Below are 22,026 nucleotides of genomic sequence, written 5' to 3' on the forward strand. Positions count from 1 at the left end.
TCCATCTATAATAATGGAAATGTACAGATAGGCAAAGTCAGAAAAATGCTGCTTGAGAACTTCTTAGAGTTTGATTTAAGGATATTTATCTTGTATATTTTGACACGTGATGTTGATAATTTGTGTTTTAATGGTTATAAAGCTTTAACTTTTTGAATCTCAATATCTATGGTCATTAAATAATTACTATCTTCCCCCTTTAATTTTCCACAGCTGTGAAAACATAAATTGATAAAAACAGAAAACATGATTAAAAATACACATCAATATTATCAGTCAATGTTATAAAAAATAAAAATCAAATTCTGCCAAACCTATCTGTCTATATACATATTATAGCATACTAAATGACAAAATTATGGGTGGGATTTACAAAAGTTTTTAGTGCTGGCCAAAATCTGCTCCCACTGGAGTAAACAGTAATGCACTCATTGATTTCAGTGGGAGTAAAGCCAGGCCATTGTTGAGTGCACCTGACAATCTCAACATGATGTTAATAATTCCATTGAATCTCTTTATATTTGTGCTTTCTTTTTGGTGGTAATTATGCTTATGGTTGACAAATATACCTCCCCCCCCCCCAAGTTCCTGCATCAGTTTAATTCTCACAGTCATCAAATTCCCTCCGTAGGATGATCATCACACACATTATTATTTCTTGCATCATTGTGAATGGTTTGCAGACACGTATATTTCATATATTTTGCCTTATATTGCAGTTTTAATTAGAAATATTCAGTTGGGTTCATAACACTGAAAAATTAGACAGCTCTTTGGCTCTGTGTATTCCAAGGTGAGAAGAGAATAATGAAAAGGAGGGTTAACTAAATTTAAAAAACATCACAGCAATATAGAAGATCTTTGTCCTTATTTAAAGTAGCAGCTCCTGAGAAAAGAGGACTCTTTTGCCACAGGCAGTCCACTATTAAATGTATCTTTAAAAAAATCTCTGTGCTTGGATTGTTGCCCAGATCTGTTTCCCTCCATTATATTTAAAAATAAAAATTGTACCAGCAAGAAGTTATTCTCAATGAGTTACTGTAGCATAATTTTCCCTCAGTTAATTTATGTGAATTACACTGTAGATCATGCACTGTTTTTCATGCATCTGACAAAGTGGGTTGCAGCCCACGAAAGCTTATGCCCGCAGAAATTTGTTAGTCTTTAAGGTGCTACAGGACTCTTGTTTTTATGTAGACCATGCTATTTCCACAACTTGCAGGTTTTTCATTCATGTATCATTATACTCAATATAGTTATATTGGTTTCAGTCTAACAATAAGGAAAAACAGTACCATAAAACAAAATAGCTGGGCTCTCATTCTCAGATCCAAACACACTAAATTATATCTATGTATTTAGAAAGAAGGCAAGGTCCTAATTTTATAGCAAAGGTTTTGGAACAGACCTTATTCAATTTCTGTATCTTTCCTTTCCCTATCTTTGTTTGAATCCCTTCACAATAATCCAGTATTTACTATGATTGCAGCATGTTATATGCTATCAAAGAATCTCTGTTCACTGTGTGGTTGCAGAGTACTACAATCATGCTGTGAAACAGGTTTATTTAAAAAGGTTTTTCATTGTAGTTGTATGCAGTGTTGTTGTAGCCATATTGATCCCAGGATGTAAGAGAGACAAGATAGAGAAGTAATATCTTTTATTGGACCAACGTTGGAAATCAGTCCAATAAAAGATAGTGTTTCACCTACCGTATCTCTCAAATCAGCATTCAGGTAGACCCTCCTACTGGAGCCAGTGTCAGTGTCCCACAATGAAAAACTCTAGCTAACATGAAGAAGAGTCTTTAATTTCTCTTTCACGATATCTCTTTCTATCCCTCTTAAGTATGCCCAGCCTCTGCATGGGAAATTATTATCTACCCATCCATATATCTTGGCTTTTATACCATGCTAAGAGAAATTTTGTCTAAATCACCTTCTTACTACAATATGCCACCATTCTATCCCTCCAATAAAGCAGTACATTTATGTTAAGTGATAATCAGTTGTAACCATCACACAAAATTAAATACCCGTGTGGGATACCTCACGTTAAAAAAGAGGGACAGTTGTGTTGCCTTGGGAAGCTCCCATTATGACCACTCAAAGAAGATCATCAGCATGATTTATTTTTAAAATGTCTAAGCAGACTAAGAAAGACTAAGGTCACACAGCCTAAGACAGTCACTGTCCAGCATATTCCTTTAGTCACTACATAAACCATTTAGTATTGGCAAAAGTAAATACAGAATGATAGCCACATATATGACAAGTTTGGTCCCCCGTGACTGAGATATACAGCCTGCAAATAAATCTTTAGGGTTGATGCCTGCTTTGCTTCAGTCAGTGGCATGATGGAGGTGGTTAAAAGAATGACTTTTTTTTTCAGAATGATTGTATTTTAAAATAAATATCTTTTAAATCATTTCAGCACATCTAATTGCTTTGGAACTTTTTCCAATTGTTACTGTCCAGGTAAAGAGTGTCACTTTTAAGTCAAAGAGACCAAGAAAGCACAGATTACCAGAGAAGCCAATGTTACATAGGTGGATGAAAATATCTGATCTACTACCAGGGCAGATGATGGAGGCCTTTCAATGAATACTATATCATCTGAAGTGGCAATTTCCCCATCCTATAAAAATCTAGCCTCCTCTCTGCTTTGAGCTGCTAGGGAGGAAAGTCTGACTAGTTTATATGAACTTTAGAGAGCGAGAAAGGGAAAACTTAGAGACAAACTACAGTATTGCGTAAACTGAAAAGGATCAATTAACTGTAATCCAAGATTAGGATAAAATAAAAATTCAGCTGCATTATTTTAAGACTTTGGGTGAAATTCTGGTTCCATTAAAAGTCACTGAGAACTTTGCCATTGACTTCAAGAGGGCCAGGATTTCACCTCTTGTCTGGCATTTTAGCTCAAGTCAATATGGTGTTATGTTGAAATGTGAAGACTCACGATAATTAATCAAGAGAGCTGAACCATGAATAAATCTAACTGTACTAACTCACGATAATGATACAAAATGTAAAGAATACTTTCACTCTCTCCTCTTCCCACTTTTGAATGTGTCCCATATCTGTGTCACTTGTAGTAACATAATTTAAATGTGGCCTGAACAGCAAAGGTAAATTCACACTAACAAAACACCCCTTCTTGTGATTTTATACAAAGCATTTGATTCATTGCCTGAGACATAAAACAACCATCTTCCATTTCCTGCAGAGTCATCTGAGATACAGTCTGTACATGTCAGCTAGAACAAAGGTTACTTTCACTACAGCACACAGATACTTACACAATATGAGCCAGGTTTAGAGGTTTTTCAGGCTGGTCAGGGAACATTGGGTGCAAAGGTTCACGGCTGGAAGCACAGCTTAAAGACTTGCTAAGTGCATTAGTTAGCTTCTTAGCAGGTGATTTCTGGGAGGAACAAGGAAGGTAAAGGTAATCTGGACAAGTGAGGTGCACAGAGTTGCTACATTGAAACCACAGGAAGTGCAAAACAAAACCTTACTACTTACAATCATATATTCTTAAATTTTTCCTCCCTCCACTCCCCTCTCTAGGGGTCTAATGAACCAAAGTACACTTAGGTCAATGGAAAGATTCCCATTGTCTTCAGTGGGCTCCGGATCAGGCCCTAGGAGATGCCTAGGAGATTTAGTCTAAGGTAGTGGCAGTCATACAAGCCAGTGCATTCTATTCCTTCCCTCTTCTCACCATTTCCCGCAAACACAGATTTAGCACTAGCTTCCTTCACTCTTTAGGTGTTTTAAACTAAAGCTCCTCTCTTTGTCTGCCTTAAAAGTTGCTGCCTGTGCTGCACTGTAAAATAAGGGCAAATGAAATTTCAGACACAATACTGATGGACTTTCATGGACTTGGAGACAAAAAGCTAAAGGAAGAAACTGATAAGCTTTCATTGCTTTCCAAAAGACTGAACATCTCTGCTCTCACTGTGTAAACAACATGCATTAAACGTTGAAACCTGGGATCCCAGAAGTCTTCATAGTGCAACACAATGTAATGCCAGTTTTCAAGCACTAGAGAAGCTAAATCTTCAGCTTTTATAAACATAATTCCATATTATATACAGTGAAATTCTTTTACAGTGAAATAATCCCCAAATAACAGCTTCATTCTAAGTGAAGAAAGGATGGCCTTGTGACTGCAGCATAGGGCTGTGAGTTCTGGGTTCTGTTCTAGGCTCTGCCACAGATTTCCAGCATGACCTTGGACAAGCCAGTTAAGCTCTCTGTGACAATTTCTCCATCTGTAAAATGGGGGATAATACTACCGACCCATCAATAAGGGATGTCAAGCTTAATTTGCTAGAGTTTTTAAAGTGCTTTGAGATCCTCACAAGGAAGGCACATACCCTGTGACCAGGATATTAATGAATTATTTTTATTATTGAAATTCCAAATTATACACTACAATGAATTTGAACAATTTAGGAGTCTCACTCTACTTTATAATAAATGAAGTTTCATTCTGAATGCACCATAATTGAGTTCTATTTCATGTCTCCAATTTGTATGTGCTCTCGAAGTATCTACATGAGTTAGGCACACACAGGGATGTGCATGTGCCTAACTTTTAAAATTAGGCCCAATATATATAACAAATTCATTCACAAGATGCATTAAGGACATTGTTATCAAACCTGCTTTGAAAGAAATAACACCTACGTATGTGACAGTAAGGCAATTTCAGATTTGAATGGAAATATTCCTGTCTGAAAGTAAAAGCATTTGGGTTGCAGGAGTGACTAGCCATGTATTTGTGTGCTGTTTTTTTGCTGTGTCTGGCAAGGTTTTGAAACAGCTTTCAAGTGAAATCACCAGATTTCCTCCGTATCATTGCAGCACACTTCCTACAGTAAGAAAGATATCATTCCACAAATATGCTGTTAAGGGATAAGAAAAAGAGCTAGGTGGCGGGTATCCTCCTATCCAGAGTCTAAACTCAAGTCATCCATGTCCACACAGTGAGAGCCCAGAGGGCATTTTTGGACCTAGATCTGCTGTGAGGCAGAGCAGAGCCATGTGCCTGGCATACTGATTGATCAAACAGTTTATTTCTTTTATAGTTAACCCTTGCCTGTTCCGTTCAACATTAACATCAGGCAGACAGCTACTTTCAAAGGACCAGAGTTTTAATTGTTTTAAATATTGTTTTGAAAACTTACATTCAAACGTGCACCCACACTCTATGGTCTGCATCCTTCCTACATAAAAGACCACCTCTCTCCCTTTATAACAGTGCTCCACTGTGACATCCGAGATCAACTAATGTGCCTGTGCTGACAGTCCATGGATTTGAATTCTGAAGATGCCATGTTCTTAATGGCGGGACCTCTGCTGGAAAGCTGCTTCATCTTGGCTCTGCTGGAGCCCAGACTTCAAGGAGAAGTTGCTAGATTTAACTATTTGGTAAAGCATTTGTGCCAGCTGGGTATAAGCGATTGCTTATTTTTTAATGATGTAATGATGTTACTTAATACAGGCTGTATGATTTATTATGGATTTAATTATGTTAATAGACTCCAATGCTATTATAATGGGAAGATAATAAATATATATTGAACACACACACTTAAATTACTTCCTCAAAAAAACAAGGTTTCATGAAGAGCTGAATGATGCTTCAATAGTGCCCATCATTTCATTTACACATAGTCATTAGCATATGAAACAGAGAAAGCAAGAGAAAGGCTAACAAGTATTTTACTAAGGGTCCTACAAGAATAGAAAACTTACTGTGAAAAGAGCATTCTATTCCAAGACCCTCCTGCAGCTGTCCTGACATCCAGCACAGTATTAAACTGTCAGACTGCTCAAATCCACTCTCAGAAAAGAAATGCTCATCTCAGAGCTTACTGGTGAACAGGGGCCACAACTGTAGATTTGCCGTATTTATCTAAATTGGCCACCAAAGTTTTATATTTTGCGATATACAGCAACTGAGTTGGCCAGTTCCTACTCCATCCTTGGGATTCTTGCTCTGACTGCTAGAGTTCAAACAGTCTGCAGCAGTGCATGAACCTTCCCTTACCCATGATGTGTATTCTTTCATTTGATGCTGGTTGCTATGGGAACCACTGGCATGTCCCCTCCAGAAGCAGTCCTGACAGAGCTGGTAATTGTGACACTGCTGGCACCGATAGCGAAATCCCATCATGCTCTCGCTGTGGCAGTAGGAACACTCAACAGGGTGGAAGACTGCAGGGGAGAGAAATTTAAAAGAAAAAAACAAACAAAAGAAACAATAAGAACAAGATTAAAAATGAAGCCCAAAATGGGGACTGAATCCTTCTTTTGTTTGCAGTAATTTTCAACATCAAATGCCATTCATGGTCTCTGGCTGAGGAAAAAATATATATGTGAAAACTTCACAAGTCTTTTGTGGGTCTCTCCCAAGGTACAAACCACACTTGCTGCTTTCCAACACCAAATCCCTTATCACTTCTGAAGCAAAATGTAGAGTTTCTTTTTACAGCCTCAGAAATGTGTTTAAACGATAAAGCAAACTGAGCTTATTACAAAGGAAACAAACAGTAAATTAGGAGGAAATCTACCTTGCTTCAATAGGTTGCTATTCTGGAAAAATGAAGGTTTTAATTATTATCATTAGTGGTTGGGCTGGTGAACCTAAGGGTCAGAGGTCGTATTTTCAAACATGGGTGCCTAAAGGTAGGTGCCTAAATCTGTATAAAGGCATCTAGATGCCTATTTTAATCATCTAAGGCTGATGTAGATAACTAACCAGATTTAGTTACATAATTATGGATTTAAGCATTCAACCTTTGACAATCTGGCTCTTAAGAGTGGGATCTATTTTGTCCACCATTCCAACCAAAAACATATAATAAGGAGGATTTGTGTCATCCGGAAGCACTGCCCTAGAACATTAGGCTGATCTATGGCATCTTTCATTAATCATGCTGCTATGAGCTATGTTTTTTCCCCACACTTGGCAATCCCAATGCTTCTGCACACTGCAGTATATACTGTATTTACCTGCAACTGAGCACCTCCCTTTGAAGTTATGCTCTGTGGACAGCTGGGAGGGAACACATGAAAGGAATTGAGCTAGCAACACTTTCCCAATGACCTCTGCTAGTAATAACAGAGAATCCCCTGCACAACAACTCTTGTCCCTCCTGATTTAGAAAATAAGGATCTTTAGTTTATTTTCAAACAAGTCTGCTCCTTGAGCTAGCAGCTACGCCATTAGACAGAGAATCTCAAAAGAGAGAATTTCTTTTTCTTGCCTATCAAGGGAAATATGGGGAAGCAAAACTGTTTGTTTTTTTGAAGATTTGTTCGTATTGTTAATTGAATGTTTAAAAATATTATAGGCTTAACGTGTTTCCTCTGATTTTAAATCTTCTATTCCTTCTATAGCCACAACATTAAAGGATGTATTGTCAATGACATTTGAAGTGGATTAGATGCCAAACTCCTCTGAAAAACCATGTGCAGGAAATACCACGTTAGGAGCAGGTGTACTCTGCTAAGTAAGACACTGAAAATGTGCTCACTATTCTGGACCCTTTTCCCATTTAAGGTCCAAACACTGGTTATTGTGCACAGCACAAGCAGATGGCTTTGTGTAAGAGGCCTGTGTGGGGAGCTGCCAGAACTATTTGGGAAACTACATATGGCTTGGAGGGGTGGGTAGATGATGGAATCTACTCAGTGAACTGGGATCCTTCTGTGGTTGTGACTGCAATCTCAGTGCTGCAGCAGTGTCTGCATCCTGCTACGGAATCTATATATGTGGGGTTGAACCAGTGGACCTGCATATTTGTGAGCAGAGTGGTTACCTGCCTACCTCTCCCACGATACCCAAACAGAAGTTGTGTGTTTGTTACCAGAAATTACCGGATGGTAATTCTATGGTCTCTGTTATGATCATCTAGTCTGGCCTCCTATATAATGTTCCACACCAACCTTAAAATCTATGAATCTATGCATTTCAGAGCAAGAGGAGGGATTCAGTGTCTGGCTCAGAGAGTGGCACCCCTCAATTAAATCCTCATACTTCACACAAGGAAGAAATAAGGAGGATCTGAGTTCTTTTTGCTCCTATCTCCTGGGTAGATTGTTTTGCAGGGAGGTGCTTTGGAGTAGCCTCTTCTTAAGGACTAGTTGGACATTACAGCCAATAGTTTATGACCTGCATCGGACTTACTCTTCCAGACAAATTGTGTGGAAGGAGTTGCCTCGCTGTTCCTCCTTTAGTGCTCTTACGTCACAGCTAGTAAATGTTGTGGTCTTTGATTTTACCAAACGTGTGTGTGTGGCACAAATGGGTCACCTATTGTTGCTCTGGCTATCCAGAGTATAGAAAAGGAGGAAAAATTTAGGGCAAATTCCAGAGCACAGCAAAAATTAAACAAAGTTACAAGTGGAATGACTCGTATTAAACCATCCTATTTTATTAGCAGCTATAAAATGGCAACTGGAATTAATGACCTCAGTACAGTAGCTCTTATAATGTCATCCATAAACTCAGAAGCTCTTTGGATATAGCCTAGATGTTCCAATTGCAACTTAACTAAACTAAACTTGGGGAACAGCTATCACTCACCATTTTCAACATTTGCCAATCGATGCAGAAGTGGTAACCAGACCAGACACTGTGGCGGGGGGTCAGACATGAGAGTATCCAAGAAAGCATTTAATGTGACTTTTTTCTGCTCAAACAAACAAACACAGAAAAAAATCAGTAACCACAGATAGAGTGATTTGAACATGTTTTTATAAAAGCACTTGGGAATGAAGACATGAAGTTGTTAATCTTTAACCATTAACCTTTAGTTAACCAAGAAGAAAGTGACACAGCCAAAGGTTTTAGAAACAGAAGATAGGGTATTAGTGGTTATAATGTCTGCCACCTGTAACCAGCAGTTCTCTTCATGGGGTGAGTTGATGCCATTTATTAAGTAATCACTCACTTTAAGGGTTCTGACCTAAAGTTGGTACCTCAAGATGCCAAAGATCTCTCCTGAATATATCATTTCCCCCACCTGTTCATATTATTATATACCTCTGGTCCTATCTAAATGACCATTCTACATCTTGACAGATGAAAGGAAACAAGACGAAGTCAATCAGTCAATGGTGCTTGGCAGAAGCGTGGAAGACGTATCAAACAAAAAGCCATTACCTTCCACAGAGTGACAGACACCACTCTAATATCTACTAAAGTTAAAAAAAGGGAAAGGACAAAGACAAATGTTAACATTTTCAACAGCGCCTAAGTTCCATTTTTAAAAGTGACAGACACTTAGAGGGGTCAGTCCTATTGTTTCTCAGTGAGACTTAGACTCCTAAGTGACCTAAATCTCTTTGGTGAATGGGACAGGGGCACTTAAGAACATTTTTAACTCAAATTTTACTCTAGTGTTTTTTGAGATCCATATGCAGATTCCTCCTTGAGATGAGTCCGCTGCTAAGACTAGCTCTTTACCTTTTAATATACTTCATAGAGTATGCCATAGACTTACTGTCAGAAATTAAGAACTAACTAATGCCTTTCCACGAAGAAAATAATCATATATAAATGTTGAGTCCTGTTTGACAAACTTATAGATAAAAACAGTGATATTTGTTTGTATAACATGCTGCATTCAACTGAATCCCAAAGTGCTTCCCAGGCTATATTAACTGATCGTTCAAATCATCATTTTTATTCACTAGTGAAATGGCAGCTGTTCAGTAGTGCACAGCATCACTACACAACAATTTTAGGAATGGAAGTAATGAAGGAAATTGTTGAACTCTGTTGAAACTGCAGAGGAAATATATACAGGCAGCATGTAACTACCCCAACTGACATCTGTGAAAAGTATCATGGGAACTTTAATTAATAGAAATAGCCAGAAATTCAGTTTTACATTGCATCGAAAAATAAGACCTTTCTTGACAATACACCATCCCTTTGAAATAATCCCCACAAATTTTTGCTATTTTAAATTCTAAATGTGCAGTACTCTACAAATTTAATCTGAAAGTCACTGATAGTAAGCAAGGAGCTGCATCAATACATTTAGTCTGTATCAATAAACATGTTAATAGGATGCTTAACATCTGTTTACCATACACCCGGCCTTCCTCTCATTCAAAACCGAGTGATCTTTTCTCTAGTAAACAGGAACTCTGGGCTGTTAAGCACCAGTTCACAGAATAATGATTTGCCTTATGGGGCTGTGGATGCCTGTCATGGCTTCACTGACCATTGCCATCAGCAAATGTCACTATTATCAGCAGCACTGCAGAAAACAGGAGAAGGGCAGAAAGAAAACTAGTGAATGAAAGATCATCCAATTTCCCGTACCACAAATAATCGTAAAGTGTTCTCTCTTTAGCATAAAGAGTTCTCTCTGCTCCTGGAGAGAGACTAAGTTGGCAGGACACACAGCGGTGCTCTGAACAATCAAACAGATGCAGAGACAAGCACAGGTCTTCCACAATGGAAGGCTCATTGGAATGGAGCTATACATTAAAACTTGATTTGTACCAAGTAAAATAATTTCTGCTTCACTGACAGCTTTATGGCTGCATTCCTTTGGTGGTCACTGATTTTATGGATTAAAGAAGCAATGTCCCTTAAAAGGACACTGACAGTAATTTCCATATACTTTAAAAGTCATTTTTTTCCTTCTGCAGTTTTTATCAACTGCTTGAAAACTTGAAACTAAGCATACACTCTGAGGCTAGGGGCTGATGGCATGTGTACCCTACACAGACCCTGAAGGAGTTAATGTGGACCTGAGAGGCCAATTAAGGTACCTGGCTGCATCTGTAGGGAGAGCCAGGATTAACTGAACAAGAGGCTCAACTGGGCTGGAGTAGGCTGGATTATAAAACCAGGAAGTTTGCAACAGAAAGAGGTTGCAGGGACAGAGGCCACAATCACTTTCGGGGAGCAGAGAGGTGGGGAGGTAAAAACCGAAGAGGGAGAATAAATTCTGGGATTCTAGCTCTAGAATAAGTGTCAACCCCAGAGGATGTGTGGGGGAAAGAAATTCTGAGAGGGCTAGGTAAGAAGCAGCAGCAAGGGATAGGACTGTGCAGATCTTGGCTGCTTGTTATAGGGTCCCTTATCTGAAAGCCAGTTTAGACAGTTGGCCTGGGTTCCACTACCAGCCACTGGGAAGTGGCATAGAAGCAATGGGGATGCCAACCGAACAGCTGGTCAGGAGAGACTTTATTACCTTGGAAGGGAAGGAATATTGTGACTTGGCCAAAGGACTAAGCCATGAAGGTGAGATGCTACAGCTCCTGCGGTGCAAGAGAGGGTCTACAGAGCGAGATGACAGGCTGAGGAACTGCAAGAAGAGGGCATCTGTCTGGCAGAGCTAATTCCCGACCTACCAGTGAGTACACATCCCTATGACTCTAGGTTTGTGGAGCAATATTTGTCCAAGCAACAGCACATCAATGTTAGTATGCATTTTTAGTTCCACAACTTGAGATTTAATTTTTTTTAAATTTTTGCTATTGCGATAATACTTTTTCTGATAGGAAGATAAATATATCACATCGTGTTATTTCTATCTGTCAGAGAAAGAGGAAGTGTAAATTCTTTTGGAGTCCTAGATCTGTTATGAAACAGAAAAGTTCAAATTCCCAAATAAGGAAAATTTATATCTGTTATTGTGGATGGCCATTCCCTTTGGGAGTGGCTCACAGACACTGGAAAATATCCAAATTAGTGTGTTTGATGATAAATTATCAACCCTTTCCATGATTTTCAAGAAAATTGATTTCAGATGTGAATTGAGAGGGATTTGCCGTCGTGAGCAGAAGGTCATTCACAGATGGGAAATTCTTGCACCTGTAATTTCAGAAATCTATGAAAATGGAAGTCTGAAAGTCTTGTGATAAGCAAAAAAGATCCACATTGAGAGAAAGCAAAGGAAGATAATGGAGCAGCTCAATGGCAATGGTTCTTGAGCACTGATTGGATTGAGCAGGCTGATGCAGGCTGAACTGTAGAACAGAAAGAGAAAGCTGGTTCACTACGTGCCTAAGGTGTCTAATTTATGTACGATAGTACAAATATCGCCACCTATTCTGTTCCATTAAAAGCATGCTCTTGCTTTACAGGGAGAAGCACAAGAGCCTCTGTGAACAGTCACAGCACTAATAATGTTACACATAAATGATTAAATACAACTCTATTTTTAATACTGTAAATCTAGTTTGATAATTACGGATAAAGGGTACTAAGAATCAGCCTACTCTCCTGCCCTGTATTTTCTCAAATCTTTTATAGACTGGAATGGACAAGGAAACTTTTCAGAAAAAGGGTAAGGTTAATTTAAATGAGAAAGGCAGACAGGATAGGGGTACAGCAGATTAGAAGCTCCAGAGCCATTCTTTGGACTGTGATACCTTCTGTTGACATAGGCCTATATGACGGGCATTAATGATTTATTTACAGTCTTACAAAAAAAGGACATCCATTAGCTATTAATTGAAGGAGATAATCTTCTGGGTCTGCCCATATACCAGACAGAAATGCAGATTTTAGAACAAATTACGAATCCCCCCCAAGAATTTCAGTAAAAATGAAAAATTCATTTCTGTCAAAATTTTCAGTGGAAATTTTCAGTTTTTCTTTGAAAAACAGAAACCCCAAACCAAAAATTTTTCAGCCAACAACTGAGAAATTTTTGGTATTCCAGTTTTCCAATGGAAAAAAAAAACCAAATCAAACCAAAGATTTTTGAGGAAAGCAGACACTTTCTGCAAAATAAAATAAAATAATTTAGTCAAAGCCCCAATTTTCCATCAAAAAAAATCTTTTGACTACTCCTAGTAGTCTTGGATCTGTCTTCTAAGAAGTACTAAGGAGAGAGTGATTTCAGTCCTCTAACACCACGGCTACACATCCCAATATCAAAGGTCCACAGTTCTCAGCACATGTTGCAGTAGCTGGTTTGAAAAGATTACAAAGGGTATTAGCATTTAGTTTAGCTAAAAAGTTAGATATTTCATCCCTTTCCAAATGAATAATTCAATCCATTCACATTCTATCGTGCTATTTTAGACAGAGTGGTGAAGTGAAATTACGAGGACTATACAGGAAAAGTGATACAATAGGAAATGAAGTAGCAAGAAAGGGAGGAAATTATAACGAGGAAAATTTGTGTAAAATGTCAGAAAACCTTTTTGACACTGAGTTCTATTAGGATTTGCAATAGTCTTAGTACAAAGTAGAGGAGGATGTCTCACGTCAAACTTTGAAAACCAGACTGAACAAATAACTAGAAAATGTAATGAAAGGAACAATCCTTCACTGGAACATTGGGGAGGAGAGGGGGAAAACTCATGCCTCTTTTTCATGTTTTATTTATGAGACCCATGAGACACAGTAAACCCAATCCAAATAAAATCTTTAATGATATAAATGCAGAAACCAATAGAAAGAGGAACAGATCTAACAGAAGCTGTCAGTTTATAGTGACAACAATAAGTAAGCTACCAGAATGGGCAATGACCAAGGGTTGTCACTCTGTCTCAATTAGTAATCAGAAGGTGTTAGGATTGAAGTCTCATTCCAAGACTTTGTTTCATACCCACTGCTGTTAACGCAACACATTACAAGGGTTGCTGCACTTTCTGAGATATTAGACCAGATTTACAAAAGTATTTAGGGGCCAGATTGTTACAGGTAGGAACCTAAAGATGCAGATAGGTGCCTACTAGGATTTACAAAAGTGCCTAATTGAGTTAGGTGCCTATCTCTCATTTACTTTAAATGGGACTTAGTTGCCTAACCTGGCTCCCTTTTTGTAAATCCTACTATCCCCCATCTACATCTTCAAGTGCCTAAATACTTTCATAAATCTGGCCCACTGTCCTTCAGCTCAGGTGTAAATGGAAATTTCATCTCTGGTGGCTGCTCAGGCAGAAATTGAAGACTGCATGACATTTTTCAAGACAAGAAGAGGAAATCACTAACTTGAGTCTGGACAATATTCTTTGATAATATAGTCTTAATGTCCAAAGCTAGAATGAACTACATTATTGTGTTCTTCTATGTTAACAGTGAACTACCAAAAGTTACTTCATTACTTTGTAAGGCGCTTTAGCATATCATAAAATATAATACCCTACAGTTCTACAGACAAGCAGTATAAAAGACACCCTATTCATTTGTCTCCCTAATTGAAACAAGAAAATCCTCAAATATAAAAGCATTGCCATTCAAAAATCATTCAGGAGATGATCCGAGAAGTCAGTTTCAGCAACGCTCTTTAGTAAACTGGAGTGGCCATTGATCAGTGATGAGACTGACTGGGAACCAAAAACAAGGCCCTTTACTCTACATGAGCAGCACCACTAGGCCAGCTCCATTCAAACAATTTGTAACTAATAATCATCAGTCATATTTTGGTGGTAAAGAAGAGAAGAAAGAGAAGGAAAATACTGCTTTGTTCTCAATGTCTTCTCAGCTTCAACATCTTCGCTTACTGTGCATGTATTGTGCTACTGAAATTCTTATGAGTGGTAAGATAAGTATAATCAAATATTTTTCTGAGGGTGTAAATCAGTGCAGTTCCCAGGAAGGAATTCTCTTCTTCCATCCCAGTAGAGCAATGCACAGTCAGCTAGATGTAATATTGTGTATTTTTATGCCCCCGCCCAGAAAGCATCAGTTATTGGCCACTGGCAGGATACCAGACTCAATGCATCCACACAGTCTGATGTGCTATGACAAATGCTATATTCCTTTCTGTGTAATTTCAGCACTTTCTTGGATCCTACTGAGAATTTCTGTAAGGGAAATCAGATGCTGAGTTGCCTATAAGCTTCCATTTCCAACAGGAAAGAGGTGAGAAACAATTCTTTTTCACTGGGGCATTTCAAGTGTATCTTGTGCCTCATCATAGACATCTACAATTAGATTATTGATTTAAGAATTGGATTTCACCATGACGGAGATATAAGGTCAGGTATGCACAACTGTAGCAGGCAAAAGGAGCAGCATGACTGTGCGCGTGTGTGTAAAGGAAAGAAAGAACAAAAGAAAAGTTGATTAGTCATGTGACTGACACCTTACTTCAGTGATGCCATGTTTCTTTACCTGTTGAGAGAAACAGGATTTTGCTGATTGCTCCGTGTAACCAAATGAAGGACCTTCGAAAACTGCAGTGGGAAGTTTGAGAACCTCCCGCAGAAACATATCATACCTTCCATAAACCATCACTCCACTGGAGTCTGAAATCATTGAGAAAATATCTGAGGAAATTAAAAGAAAACAAAAAAAAAAGGCAAGAAAAGGAGATGTTTACTTCAATTTAAACTGCTGATCTTCTCTTAATTCAACAATATATGATCTGTACGGAAAGTAACGTGATTATATATAATGTATTCTGTTTATGGAAAACTCCAGTATTATTGCACCTTTAATTTTAGCGTAAGTTGCCGGAGGCAAAAGAAAAATGCACATGTAAGAAAACTATCAGATTTCTATGTTAAAATATTCATGCTTTCTGTGGGTCTGCTGTATTGTTCTTTTTTAGTTGGTGCTTGATGCATTGCATAAGAGAGTAATTCAGTCAGATAAAATGGATCCAATTTGACAAAGTGCAGAACATCAACTACAACTTTTTGTCTGGAGCCATTTTGGCAATGAGTTTCTTAGGCTGTTTATTATTTTTTTGTACACATAGAACACTCAACAAATTTGAAATGCATTACTTATCATTTTTTGTCTTAAATTGTTTGTCATGTAAATATTACAACGATTTGTCATTCTATAGCTGCTGCATCTTTCTCTTCTTTTATTTTCCTTGATGGTAGACTCCACTGTCTTACTCGGAAAAAAAATTGTTTAAAAGGATCCAGAACTTAGTGAAGGATGCTAGACTATGAGACCATTATCATTTTTCAGGCTGTTATGGACCCCTCTGTTCTAGATGACAGATATCATATTGGGTGCATCTAGAGAGAAATTCCAAATGAAAGGCTCCACAGTTCACTGCTGGGAAACCAGTGTCACACTACATCCTGCCGCTGCATACAGACTATTCATTTAATAATGAAAAGAATCTGGAAATCAATAGCTACCCTCATGCACAACATCAAAAAAAAGGGGGAACTAAGCACTGTACTCTAGATGAAGCAGAGCCAGAGAGACAAGAGTACTAAAAAGGAAGTGATTCTGCAGCAGAATAAACCTTGGTAGATTTGTTTGGGAAATGAGGATAAATCCTGTAAAGTAAAAAGGATAAACATGTGCCATTGGAAAGGAAATACAAACAGTGTATAAACGGTAATGTGAAAATGAGAGATGTCATGAAAGAGGAAATTGTCCAATAATGCTTCATAATGCTAGACATTTGCTGCACTTGACTGTACTTATGATAGCCTTTGAATTCAATCAGTCTGAACAGAAACCATATTTGTACTATGCTCATCAGAATTAGAAATATGTGACCTGGCTCCAAAAATATAAAAAATGTTTGAGAGTCCGTCCAAACAGTGAACTGGATTTATCTGACAATGGCAAATTGGTTCAGCAACGCCCCACCCTGACCAAATGAAAGCATACTCTAATCCCATCAGGTACCTCTACCAATCTGGCACAATTTAATATTTTACCAAATACAGCAATGAACAGACAGACAGACAAAAGAAGACTTACATCTTAATTTGTCCATGATCTTTCCTCCACAAAGAGTTGCCAAAGCCATTTTGACAGCAAAAACTGAAATTTTACCATGTCCTTCCCTGTTAAATAATAAAAAGTTGTTTTATGGCATGATCTGAACAGCATGAATGTACATTTTAACTGCATCTCATTGACATGACACAATATACCACACATATGCGGATTTATAGACTTGGAAATAAAAGATTTGCATTTTTTAAAAGATTTTCATTGTTTTCTTCTGAGAGGACATACAATGACAGATTTCTCTGTGAAGCCATCAGAGACCCGCTAGGAACATCAACCAGGCACGTTTTAATATTAAGCTTATCAGAACAATGTTTGGATGCTGGTTAGCACGTCATGCATTAAGCTGATTATTATTATTTATTTATTGTTATTTGTACCATTGCAGTGCTCAGAGGCCTCAATCCAAATTAGAGCCCGCTATGCTAGCAACTGTCCATACAGACAGTTCCTGCCTGAGGACCTCTTATAATTTAATTCGAAATAGGCTGTAACAAGTGAGGGCAAAAAACAATAGTGGGGAAAGGAGGTTGCGGATAAGGAATAAGGCCCAATCCAAACCCCACTGAAGTCAAAGCAGACCCTTTATTTTCAGTGGAATTTGAATCTAGCCCTATGTTGAAATCATCTTATTTTCAAGAAAAGCCTCCATACCAATTATCCTGCAGCCCCCTCACTGATTATTTATCATATAGAAACCGTGCATATTCCAGTTTCTGGGCCAGAATTTTCCATCTTTATTATAAAGCTTTCTGCTTTCAATTCTAAAATCAATTCCCTTGGTCTGAGAAAAACCTAGCATAGGGTGCTTAAAGGAATTAGGCTATCACGAGCAGCAGCATGAACACGTTAAAATGTACAATCTCACTAAAAAAATAATAAAAATTCCTCCTTTTTATATTAATTTTTTGGGTCTCAAATTTTTATAATTTAGATTTCTCAGCACTTTCCTTCAAAGCAGTTAACATACAAATCACATTGGGGCAGCATTTACCCATTACCCTTGGAGATGCTTAATGGGTTCCTATCTCTCTGTTTAATCAAATCATCGAGAGCATGTTCTCATCCTAATAAAAAGAGAATTATTGGTTCACTGTCAGCCAATACTTTTCTTTTCAATTTTACAGAGTGACAAACCCATTTTTCCTTCTGAGTTCCATCAGTGGGACTAACAATGGAGCAGGGTACTACTCAGTATGAGGGTGGCAGAATGAGGCTGCAAAATTCTGTGTCACTGTGCAACTAGATGTTCTCTGATCTCCAGTCTATGCTTTATGACAGGACACACTGGGTGTCCATCTGGGCTCCACAAGCCAACTCTGTGTATAAGGATTTGGGAGTCTGGATATTAAAAGTTATACAGATATTCTAACTGCTTTAGCAATAGCTGGGAAAGTGACAAGAAGATGAAATCTATTTCTCCACCCATGTTTATGGAATAGCTCTATTACTTACCAATCATGACCTGAATGGAGGAAATTATATTTGCCAAAATGAAAAGACCTGATTTCTTGAATACGTAGTTACCACTAGTGTGTCCCTCTGCTAACCCCCAAATCTGAGCAGCACAATCCATGTACATAACAGAATAAGCCCTAGTTGTTTTATTTTGGTTATTAATAACACTACTGCCCTGTTGTCCCATAGCAATACTCTCAACTTAGAATATTTAAATATGCTATGTGCTTCACTCCTATCAAAGTTTACAAACTGAGTGCTTGTTTGGCATTTCCTAAGACTGGGCAAATTAAACATTTATAGCCCAATCAACTTACTCACTTTAGATCAGTGTATTACAATTTTAATATGTGAGATTCTAAATATGACGTTATTTTTAAAATTTGTTTAAAAACTTTTACTTCTTTTGGCAAAAAATATAATAAAGAAGCACACAAAAAGAAATGAATTCACTTTGGTATAAAAGAGAAGGGATACATAAACAACAGTCTGTGATATATTCTCTAATGCTGTTTTTCTGTGCACGTTCTCTTTTCATTTCGCCTGTGTACTATTTCTTTGTTCAATTTCGAAAGCTTAAATCAGATTGTGAAACCCTTTAAAATACATTTGCATCTCTCACAATTCCATCCTTGTCCTTTTTACTCACAGTGGGCTGGATCCTGAGTTAGTGTAGCTCGACTGATTATATACCAGCTGACGATCTGGTTCAGTATGTGCATATTGTGTCACCATTCCTTTTGTGTGATATCTTATAGTCCTTTGTCAGTTTTTCTACTGTCAATCTTTGACAGAGAGATGCTCATCAGCTTTTTAAATACTTGTTAAATGTAACAAAAATAAATGTTAAGTGGAAACAATTGCATTTCTAAGTGGTAATGAAGAAGCCAGATGAAGAACTAGCCATGTGGAAATGCTCTAGATTTAGCTATTTCCCCCAATACGTTTAGTTATATTTACTTATAGGATTTTTTTTTTTGTGAATGGTAGACACATCAGTTAGCCTTCAGCTTTCCATCCAGTGATGGAGGCTTTTCCCACACTTGAATGGTTATGGGAGCAAGGGAGGTGAGAAAGGAATATATTACATGTATGTTTTGAATCTCTCAATTTGATTGATTCATTTTGACATTATTTTGTATCAGTCATTTGTATTCATAAATACATAAACTAGAGCCAGTGTAAATTCAATTTGCCCACCAAAGTTTAAACACACACGCGCACGCACACGCACACCTGTTATTGACTGGAAGTGATAATGGGGTCTAGGACTTTCCAAAATCCCTGGGGCATACTCTAGGCAACTCTGCTCTGTAGTATAGCTCCTCTCTATTAGCAGTATTAGGACCTCCTGCTACATCAGAGCAAGTACCTCAGCCATGGCCTAATAGCATCATGCAGATATAGATTGAATTCAGAGCACCTCGACTGAAGTTTTCATCAAACCTCCCAGGCTGACTAACACAAAGAGACTTACAATTTTACTAGTAGAAATAATAGGGAACAGAAAAGATTTTGTATAGAACATTTCATATTGAAGGTATTACCCAAACCCTTCATAGAATAGTACGGAAGCAAAAGTGACTGTACAGGCAAACATAGCAGCCTGCACATTTTCAGCAATAGTACACACAGAGTATTGAGATGAGGGAATGCTGGAACTAGAGGTATCCCCTACTGTTTTGAAAATTGCCATTTGCTTTTAAATACAGTGGAGCAAAAGGTCCTCTTTTTAATACAAAGATTCCCCTATGCACTGCACTGGAGCATCAAAAATGAGTATGAGGCCAGGTCCCAATCTAGGACTTGAGCCTGCAGCCCTCTGGCCTAGGTACGAGACTGGTACCAAATAAGCTGCCCTGACACCTGTTAATCTACCCAGTTGTATTCATGCTGAAATGGTCATAAATGCAGAGGGTGAAAGAAAAATAAACTAGCATCATCTGTACGAATTGAAATGCAGTATGTTTATCTCATGAGGGACACACTGATTCTGTAGTTGACTAGACATGAACCACAGACTTTTTAAACTATACTATCACTTCCAAGGGGAAAAGAATTTCTTCAAATACTTATGGGGGCTCTTAATACCCTAATGATGAAAGTGAACGCTGAACTGCCAGAGCTTATAATTAAGAGTTTCCATTCTCACAAATATTTCAGTAAGGAAATTAATTGGAATCAAGCTGAGCTCTTTCATTCAGCTAAGCAACATGTGTAAAGACTAAATCTCTGAACTGCACTTTTTGCAGGTCTTTCTTCTTTTTTAACGGTTAGCAGGGCTATACAACTTGCACTGATGAACAAAGTGGGAGAGAGCAGATAATTTAACATTTTGCAACTCTGAAAGGCAGGGCAAGTGAGAAGCTGCTTTCAGAACAGGCATTGAGCCTCTCCAGACTCACACGAAGGGCTTGTCTTCACAATGCTGCTCGGGTCTGGTGAAGACTCGCTCAGTCGATTGCTGAGTGCTCTCCTGTCCACTCCGGTACTCCACTGGAAGAAGACGCGTAAGTGATGTTGACAGGAGAGCATCTCCAATAGACATAGGGTAGTGAAGATAGCACGGCTACTTGATCATTACATCAAGTACATCAACTTCATTTATGTTACTTACGTAACGTAACTTGCGAACCTTGCATCCACGGAGCCGCGTAGCGAAGACAAGCCCTAATTCTAGAAAAGGCATTTCTTTAAAGAAAGAGGTGAAACCAAGCTCCTCCAATAAGTTCTTGTAACTTTTGTACCCTGGGAGACAGAATTTTGCTTCCTAAAACAGGTCTTCCAAAGGGCATAACAATGAGCTGCAGTCTCCATGTCAATGAAGAGAGCATCCCCATTTCAATACTGAATAAGTATGGCAAGAGGATAGTTTGTAACACATTTCATACTATCAGCTGGGAGCTTTCAGGAACTACTGTACTGGATTAGACCAGCATTCCACCTATCTGATATCATGTTTCTGACAATGGCCTATGCTAAAATGGTTCAGAGAGGTTTGAGCCAGCCATCCTGTTGTGTAATAATGTACTATAGGGTAGTAGAAGTGCACACGTCTTCCTGACCCCAGCTGATCATCTTTTGCCTTGAAGCAGATGCAATTGCCCAATTTTCATGTGTAAACTTCTGAATTACATGAACAAATTAGGCATGCATTTGCCCAGCATTTGGAAATCTGACCTCCTAATTCAGTTTTGACACATACTCAACTCTTCTATCACCTGACAGTGAGTTTCATACACTAAATATACATTAAATAGATCCAAATGTCTTTTTAATTTTGACTTTTAGCTTCATAGAGTTCCCTCTCATTATTGTATTATGACAAAGAGTAAACAGGAGTGCCACACTAGCCTTCGTTTGATGTTTTATACGTCTTTATTATTGTATTTCATCTTATTCTTCTCCTTTCCAAACTGAAGGTCTCAGTAAACATTCAAAATCTCGGAAAAAATTGGAATTCAGATTATAAGGGCACCCCTGAGGATACACAGAATTGAATGTCTGAGTGTGTTATATATTACTGTAAATTTTATTTTAAAAAAGATTCAATCTCCTCATTAAATTGACTGGAGACTGAGGATCAGAAAGGACAATTCTCCGCTCTAAACAAGAAGTAAGAGACAGGCCTGTAACCCTGGGTTAAGGAGAATAGGATTACTAAGGGTTAAACAAATTATTTCAATGTGATTGACATCTACTTTAAGTCACCTTTACACTGCCAGAGTGGAGTACAGATACCTTAGTGTAAATATGAATCCGGCCCGTTTACTCTAATCAGGGGGTGAGACATATTAAAGGTTTTACCCAGCCTGACTGCCTCCTACTGAGTTCTACAGCATACATAAAAGCAGTTCT

The 22,026-nt window shown here is 38.1% G+C and overlaps 1 protein-coding gene across 1 annotated transcript in view; it reads right to left on the reverse strand.

The window, feature by feature from the left end:
- DTNA (dystrobrevin alpha) overlaps window positions 1–22,026 on the reverse strand; it is a 307,279-nt gene that overhangs the window by 66,788 nt on the left and 218,465 nt on the right. Inside the window, exons 5-9 of the mRNA XM_067553817.1 lie at window positions 16,678–16,763; window positions 15,115–15,269; window positions 8,605–8,710; window positions 6,064–6,230; window positions 3,302–3,426 (exon numbers count right to left, since the gene is read on the reverse strand). Coding sequence (XP_067409918.1) covers window positions 3,302–3,426; window positions 6,064–6,230; window positions 8,605–8,710; window positions 15,115–15,269; window positions 16,678–16,763 — 639 coding nt within the window. The remainder of the gene's footprint in view (window positions 1–3,301; window positions 3,427–6,063; window positions 6,231–8,604; window positions 8,711–15,114; window positions 15,270–16,677; window positions 16,764–22,026) is intronic.

This window comes from Emydura macquarii, unplaced genomic scaffold (assembly GCF_026122565.2).
Source record: "Emydura macquarii macquarii isolate MOO-44397 ecotype Brisbane River unplaced genomic scaffold, CSIRO-AGI_Emac_v2 contig_1477, whole genome shotgun sequence".
Classification (NCBI taxonomy): domain Eukaryota; kingdom Metazoa; phylum Chordata; order Testudines; family Chelidae; genus Emydura; species Emydura macquarii.